At 43.6% G+C, this 8,559-nt stretch overlaps 1 protein-coding gene across 1 annotated transcript; it reads right to left on the bottom strand.

The window, feature by feature from the left end:
* Positions 1-6,451: 6,451 nt before the first annotated feature.
* Positions 6,452-7,111, bottom strand: LOC120076224 (uncharacterized). Its single transcript, XM_039029988.2, has one exon. It carries the CDS (start codon positions 7,109-7,111, stop codon positions 6,452-6,454), a length of 660 nt encoding a protein of 219 aa, XP_038885916.2.
* Between the last annotated feature and the right edge of the window lie 1,448 nt (positions 7,112-8,559).

The raw sequence follows: 8,559 nt of genomic DNA, 5'->3' as shown, positions 1-8,559 counted from the left end.
AATGATAAGAAATTTCTCATTCATTTTCATAATTTCACATGAATTAAACAAACAAGTCAAGTAGATGCAAAAGAAAAATTAAATCAAAATACACAAAAAAAATAACCCAACACCCCAAAACACTATTGTGCTGGTGCATCGTCTCGGCGTTCTTCCTCAAGGTTTTCATCCATGAAGCGTAAATGGTTTCTAAGATGAGTAGGTAGTGGAGGTAGAGCAAACATTCCAACCAAGACCTGATTGATGTATTGCATTGTGTAAACAGATTGGTCTTGCATCTGTCTTGTTTGCTGCCTTAAATAATCTCTTAGTACCCGATTCTGCTGCTGGAGACCATTGATAGACGCGGCTAATGGTCTGAGCTGATCACTGATAAACGTTTTCAACTCTTCCAAGTCTGCGCTGCATTGAGGTGTTGGTTCATTTCTACCAATTGGGTCTTCAAAATTTTCTTCGTTCCTTGACCCTAGCCCAGTTGGCTCAAAAATTATTGGAGGAGGCAAAAAGTTGGGAATTGGACTTGGTTGGGGCGAAGGAAGAGAATAAGGGATGTCCTGATCCATAAGAGTTGGTTCTTAGTGCGTTTGATCAGAACTCCCTTATGGCGGGGCCAATGGTGAGTCATGGGAAGTAAAATCAAGGGCTGGCTGCGCTTCTTCAGCCGAGAATTCAGGCTCAGCTTCATGTTCTTCATGCTCTGAAGCTTCATTGCTATGTTCAACAATCAGAACGCGTCTTCTTTTGGGGGCGCGTTTTGATGATCAAGGCTTGGGTGCCACTTCCTTGGCAGGTAAGGCAGGATGATGTGGTGAACCATGAAGTAGACGCCTTACTAACTTTATGTCTATCAATCCATCAACATCTTCATTATCATCCCCCAGAGGTATGCCCCCGCGTTCGCACAATGCACAGATCAGCCATGAAAGTAGAGTTGCCTTCGTGGCTTAGTCTTGATGGCTTTTATCTGATCCCTTATAATTCTTCCAATGTCCAGAGGGATGCACTGCATAACGCAATAAGAAGAAAGGACGCGTTCCTTTGATAATGTTTCATCATGCATTGTAGGCATGATGCTCCGTTTGATCAAGTAATACCATAGATTCGCGTCTGGAGTTAAATTCCTGGAAGCCAACATTTTTGCTCAATTTCTTGATGTTTGCCATTTGCTTCCAGGCTTGGCTACTTTCCTTAATGCATTTTCTAATTGACTTGACGTATGCTGCTCGAAGATGTGATTTCCTTCCACGTCTGGGTTACTGTCAATGTTGAACACTTCGTTTATTCTGTCAGCTGAGAAGCGCACTAACACCCATCAACAAAAGCTGTGTTTTTCTCCATATCAAACTCACTATTGTTGAACATGCAGACGAGGTTGGACCAGATACGGGTGTGCCCAACGCAGAATTGATTCCATCTCAATGCGTTTATTGTCTCAATTATGTAAATTGGCAGTGAGTGGCGTTCGGGGAAAGAGTCCTTCTCTATGAGTATCTCATTAAACTGATGCTTTCTTCCCGAAGTCTTCTTAGGTAACGCGTTGGTTACCTTGCGTTTTCCTACCGCATATTCTTTTGCTTCCCTTGCCAGTTCTCTCAGTTCATTCTCCAATTCCCTTTGGAGATCAGTCTTCCTTCGCCCTTACCTTGCGGGCTGGTAATTTTCCAATTCTTGCTCTAATGTGTCGTGCCTTGAGTTGTTTTCATGCGTTGCACCCTCAGGTTTGGATGCAAACTTCTCATCTTCTTCTTCCTCCAATATCAATCTTATTTTCTCGTTACTTTTTTTTATTTTAAAGGCCCTTCATTCTCGTTGAATGAGCGTGGTTGAGACGCGTCAGGGCCAATTCTTCCTTCTCTGTTTTCTTCTTCCCTTTCTTCTTCTTCCTCTAGTTCCTCTTCAAGCATCATCGCATACCGCTCCACTTCGTCTAACTCAAGTGATGCGTTCGGTGGGTCTGAACGCATCACCTGTTCTTCCTCTTGGCTTTGATTGAGGGATGCCAAGATCACACCAAAGACCTCTTGCTCATCGAGTCGAGCTAGCTCTGCCAACTCTTCAAGATTGCGCTCTAACGTAGGATTGTCAGAGGGTGGTATGGGTGGAGTGAATGGAGGGGTGCCCACTGGGTGTGAGGCATCCCAGGGGAAGATATGAGGATGGGTGAAGGAGGTGGTTGGCTCGTCGCGTCCGATTCCACGGGATAGATGGTGGCCAAGGGTTCGATAGAAAGTGAAGGTGGTGGACGCACTACTGGTGATGGTGCGTTGTGGGCATAGACTGGGAGTGGATCGTGAGTTGCACCCACCATAGTGATGTTAGGGATAATTGGTGATGGGTCAGGCTTGGTGTAGGGTTTGGATGCGGCCGTAGATGACGAACGCATCCTTGGTTTTGCAGGTGTCTTGGCCGTAGGTTTGGGGGCACTTTGGGTTTTGGTCGAGGAGTTTTAGGTTTGGGTTGAGGGATTTTGGCCGGAGGGGTAACAATGGTTTTGGAGGCTTTGGACGAGATTTTCATGGTGGCCGAGGAAGGTTTTGAAGCGGACGGCCGCAATGGCAGCTCCACCATTTGTGGGTTTGGTTTGGGCGAGGGCTTTGGTGGTTTTCCTAGGGCTTGAGGGGGGTGAAATCGACACAGAGGTAGAGGAGTAAGAGCTTACCAGAGAGTCGTTCCCAAAGCTAATGTTCTGATTATGGCTATCTGAAGCAGACGACATGGTGGACGGAGAAGCTCAAGCGATGGAAGCGAGGGAGACGGAGGGTTCGGTTTTCCTTTTTTTTCTTTTTGTTTCAGAGAGTTCGAGAGCAAAACGAAGAAGAAGAAGAAGAAGACTTGAATCGTTCGTCCTTTTTATAGGAAAAGAGATGGTAGTGGCGCCTGACGTCCGTAATAAATGTGAAGTTGAAGGGTCGTCTCGGTTATCTAAATACTCGAGTGTTTTTGTGTTCTCGACACGCATCCCTTCAACTGGGCCATGCATTAGACTTGCATCTAACACGTCCGTTGTTCCAAATTCAATCATACACAACTTTTTAAAGAAAAACAAACAAGTTTCCAACTTTTGTAAAAGCAAAAACAAAGACAATCAATCTAAAAACATCCAAACAACTAAATCAACAAATTCAAATGCATTATAAAATACAAAATGCAAAAAAAAAAAAAAAAAGACAAGGGTGGGCGAAGCGTCCCAGGAATATATGGCGTTGCAAAGCAGGAACACTTCGACGCGAGCCTCAACTGGCTTCGCGTAGTGCGAGAGATGACTTCTGGCGTTCCAGTCCATCTTCAAAGTAAGGCTTTACTCTTTGGCCGTTTACCTTGAATGTGTTGGTGCCATCTTCTCATGTTATTTCTACAGCTCCATATGGGTAGATTGCTTTATTGATAAAAGGTCCTGACCACCTGGATTTTAGCTTTCTTGGAAACAGATGCAGACGTGAATTGAACCATAAAACTTTTTGGCCAACAACAAGTTCTTTCTTACTGCTGCGTTGATCATGCCTACGCTTTGTCTTTTCCTTGTACAACTTGTTGTTTTCGTACCGTTCAATCGCCACTCCTCGAGCTTGTTAAGTTGAAGTTTGCGTCGAACGCCCGCAACATCCAAGTTCATGTTTAACTTTTTAACTGCCTAAACTGCCTTGTGCTCCAACTCTACAGGTAAATGAAAGGCTTTTCCAAATACAAGAGAGTATGGAGACATACCTGTAGGAGTTTTGTAAGCAGTTCTGTAGGCCCAGAGCGCCTCATCCAGCCTTTATGCCCAATCCTTCCGCGTTGCATTGACGACTTTCTCCAAGATGGACTTGATTTCTCGATTTGATACTTCCGTTTGACCGTTTGTTTATGGGTGGTAGGCAGTGGCAATCTTGTGCCTAACATTATATTTTGCAAGTAATTTAGAAATGATACGATTAATAAAGTGCGTACCTTCGTCGCTTATCAGGGCTCTCGGCATTCCATAGCGTGTAAAGATATTCCTGGTAAGAAACTTAGATACAGTGGATGCATCATTCCTGGCACAGGCTACTGCTTCTACTCACTTAGATACATAATCTACTGCAAGCAAGATGTACTGTTGGCCACAGAATAGGGGAAAAGGTCCCATAAAATCTATGCCCCAAAGATCAAACAACTCAACTTTGAGAATATTATTCAAGGGCATTGCGTCCCTTGAAGAAATATCCCCGGTGCATTGGCAGGGGTCACATTTTCGAACAAACTCCCTTGCGTCTTTAAAGAGGGTAGGCCAAAAGTATCTGCTTTGAAGGACCTTCGCTGCGGTTCTTTGCCCACCGAAATTCCCTCTGTAGGGAGAGTCATGACACTTGGCTAAGATGCGTTGTGTCTCCTCCTCTGGAATGCATCGACACAGTATGGAGTCAGGGCCTTGTTTATATAGAAACGATTCATCCCAAAAATAAAACTTGTTGTCATGAATAACTGTTTATTCTGCTGAGAGTTGACGTTACAGGGAATTGCTTTCTGGTTAAATAATTGACGATGTTCGCATACCAAGGTTCCCTGCAAACAGGCTTTCATCAGGAAAGGCGTCCTTGATTTCACTTTCTTAGGCTTGCATTTCTTGATTCTCTAGCTTGGACAGGTGGTCAGCCACCTGATTTTCTGTTCCCTTTCTGTCCTGGATATCAATATCAAACTCCTGTAGCAAAAACACCCATCTTATCAACCTTGGCTTTGCGTCCTTTTTGGTCATTAGGAATTTAATGGATGGGTGGTCAGTGTATATGGTGGCTGACGCACCAACTAGGTAAGATCGAAATTTTTCAATACCAAACAATACATCCAACATTTCTTTTTCAGTGGTGATATAATGTTCCTAAGAGTCATTTAGTGTTTTGGACGCGTAGGAAATGGGATGTATCAAGTTACCCTTATTTTGCCCTAACATTGTTCCTACTACCACATCATTCGAGTCGCACATAAGGATAAAGCGCTGCGTTCAGTCCGGTGCTATCAGTACTGGAGCTATCATCAACACATACTTCAAAGTTTCAAATGCGTCAGTGCAGTCTTCATTAAAGTTATAGGGCTGGTTTGCCTCTAGTAATGCACTCAGAGGTCGTGCAATCTGAGAGAATCCTCTAACGAACCGTCTATAGAAGCCAGCATGCCCTAGAAAACTTCGTAAAGTTTTAACATTTGCTAGTGGTGGAAGTTTTGCTACGAAATCTATTTTGGATTCATCTACTTCCAAGCTAGCCTTAGATACTTTGTGACCCAAGACAATTCCTTCAGTCACCATGAAGTGACATTTCTCCCAATTCAGCACCAAGTTTGTCTCCTCTCATCGAGTGAGGATGGCCTCCAAATTATATAGGCATGACTAGACTGAGTCTCCAAAGACTGAAAAATCGTCCATGAAGACTTCAACGGTCTTTTCTAGGAAGTCAGACAAGATGGCCATCATACATCGTTGAAATGTCCTAGTGCGTTACACAGCCCAAAGGGCATGCGTCTGAATGCAAATGTTCCAAAGGGACAAGTAAACGTAGTCTTCTTCTGATCTTCCGAATCTATCAGAATCTGGTTGTAACCAGAATAACCATCGAGAAAGCAATAAAATTCTTTACCTGCAAGTCTGTCAAGCATTTGATCGATGAAAGGAAGGGGGAAGTGGTCTTTCTTAGTTGCTGCGTTGAGCTTCCAGTAATCCATACAGATGCGGCAGCCCACGACAGTTCTCGAGGGTGTGAGTTCATTATTACTGTTGACTATCATGGTCGTTCCCCCTTTCTTGGGAACACATTGGACTGGACTTACCCAACTACGGTCGAATATCAGATAAATAACTCCCGCGTCGAACCATTACTGTTGACTATCATGGTCGTTCCCCCTTTCTTGACCACTTCTTTCATTATGGGGTTCAGCCTTTTTTGAGGCTCGATTGACCCCAACTTCCCTTCTTCCAGCCTAATCTTGTGCATGCAATAAGATGGACTTATCTCATGGATATCCGCAAGCGTCCAGCCTACTGCATGCTTGTGCTTTTTCAGCATCTACAAGAGAGATTTCTCATTAGGCTCTACAAGATTAACGGAAATGATCATAGGTAAAGTGTTGTTGGTTCCAAAGAATGCATATTTCAAGTGTCCAGGTAACTGTTTCAACTCGAGTTCTGGTGGTTCTTCAAGTGATGGACGCATTGGTTTTGTATGCCGCTCACTCAAACTTAGCGGCTCTGATTCCTTCAAGCTTTCTTCCAATGTGAGGACCTCACATACATGAGTCTCTTCTTCAGGAAACTCAATGTTGTTTAGTTCACAATCTTCACTGTCTGGAAACTTTAATGCGTTGAGCACATTAAACTTCACCTTTTCATTGTCCACGTGCATAGTTAATTCACCTTTATGCACGTCAATTAAAACTTTCCCAGTAGCTAAGAAGGGCGTCCAAGGATAATTGGTACTTCCCTATCTGCTTCATAGTCCTAGATAATAAAGTCTGTTGGGAATATGAGATTGTCAACCTTCACCAAAACGTCTTCAATCTTCCCTTCTGGGTACTTAATTTTTCTGTCAGCAAGCTGAAGGGTGACAGAAGTAGGTTGTGCTTCGCCAATCCCCTTAAAAATTGAAAGTGGCATGAGATTAATGATGGCTCCTAGATCGCACAACGAATGACCCACATCCAATTCTTCTATCGAACAAGGAACTGTGAAGCTCCCAGGGTCCTTCTGCTTCTTTGGTAGATTATTGCTTACTAACGCGTTACATTCCTGCATTAGTGCTATCACTTCCTTCTCACCAACTCTTCTTTTCTTCGTCAAAATGTCCTTAAAATTTTCTACATATGTTGGCATCTGCTCCAAAGCCTCTATAAGTGGAATGTTGATGTGCAGCTGCTTTAGGAGCTCAAGAAAGCGCTTGAATTGATGTTCATCATTCTTCTTCATCGAACGCCTAGGGAATGGTGCGTTCAGCGGCACATCAGGCTTTCTCGCGTCAGACGTACTAGTTTCTGAATGGCTTGTAGTCTGAAGTGTTCTTTCTTCCTGATCCATTGAACGTGTAATGTGTTCTTTCGAAGGACTGCTATTTCTTGGATTAATTCTTCTTTCTTCAAGAGCTCTTCCACTCCGCAATGTCATTGCGTGACATTGCTCTTTCCCATTATTGTTCTCAAGTTATTCGATATTGCTAGGTAGAACTCTAGGCTTCCTTTTTTTCAACTCGCTTGTTATTTGCCCTACCTGAATCTCTAGGTTTCTGATCGATGACGCTTGGCTTTTCAGCAACGCGTCGTTCTGGGCTATGTACTCCTTCAATAGGTTCTCAAGCGGAGATCCTGAGCTCGACGCCTGTCCTCTTCTATTGAAGGGCTGTTGATGTTGCTGATGCGTTTGTTGAAATGCAGGCGGCAGTCCATTCCTTTGCTGATGGTTCACCCCTGGGTGGTGCTTCTGCTGATTTCCTCCTGTCCTATAAAAATTCGGATGCTTTCTCCATCCAGGGTTATATGTATTAGAGAATGGGTTATTTTTTTATGAAGCATACTGACTGAGAGTTTTATGGACATTCAGCATAGGAGTGAGGATCTCCACAGCCCATATAGCTGACCGTGGGTACCCAAATGCCTCTACCTGATTCACCTTCTGCTGATTTGATGCATTTCCCAGCGTTATGTTCTGCAGAAGGCTGGTCATCGTAGCCACTTGAGCAGAAAGTATGGTTATTGCGTTGGCATCAACAGAATTAACATTCTGAGATTTTCTTCTCCTTTAATTTCTTCCATCATATGTATCATCTACCCATTCCATATTGTGTTTAGCAATGCGATCTAGTATCTCTTTAGCCTCAGTATAGGATTTGTCCATAAGTCCACCAGTTGCTGCTGTGTCTGCTGCCATCTATGTGCTCTATACAGTCCTCCATAAAACGTCTCCATTTGGATAGTTAGTGGTAGTCCATGGTTTGGGCAATTTTTGACTAAGCCCTTAAAACGCTCCCATGCGGTGCTTTCTCAGTATCTTCTTGTTCAAATTTCATAATCTCTCGACACCTCCTCGCATTGGTGGTAGGTGGGAAGTATTTTTGTACAAATTTTTCCCCAACATCTCTCAGGTGGTGATTTCACCAGGCTCCAGTGAACTCACCCATCACGCAAAGAATAGGGAAACAAGGACAGCTTGATTGCCTTTGGGGTGATTCCAAGAATAAAAAATGAATTACAGTACAGAGGACGCGTATTCCCTCATGGGACGTGTGCTGCTATTCGCCATCAGGATCAGATTCTGTGCAGCATGAGCTAGTTGCTAATTTGGTTATCCTTCCACCATTGCTCGTTGCCTGTTCTGTTGTCTGAGAAATTGATGCCTTAACCTTCGACAACGGTTGGATCAGTTCCTACGCCGGAAGGTCCTTTTAATCTCGGGGTCATATCTGAATTCAAGAGTGCTCTCCCTGCTCATAAATGTTCACAAGCTTAGACGTAGCTTGTAATACTCCCTCGACTGAAGTGTTCCTACAACAGATACAAAAGAAATTTCTGGTTAGTTCTTGTTTCTGAATCCCCAACAAAGGCGCCAAAAACTTGTTT

The sequence above is a fragment of the Benincasa hispida genome, chromosome 4, assembly GCF_027475165.1.
Source record: "Benincasa hispida cultivar pf3 chromosome 4, pf3_genome.v1.1, whole genome shotgun sequence".
Lineage (NCBI taxonomy): Eukaryota > Viridiplantae > Streptophyta > Magnoliopsida > Cucurbitales > Cucurbitaceae > Benincasa > Benincasa hispida.
Note: the sequence above shows the minus strand (reverse complement) of the source record. Positions and strands in the feature narration are given on the sequence as shown.

Excerpts from the sequence above, each read along its gene's own strand:
- LOC120076224 (XM_039029988.2), bottom strand. The coding sequence starts at position 7,111 with ATGACATTGCGGAGTGGAAGAGCTCTTGAAGAAAGAAGAATTAATCCA.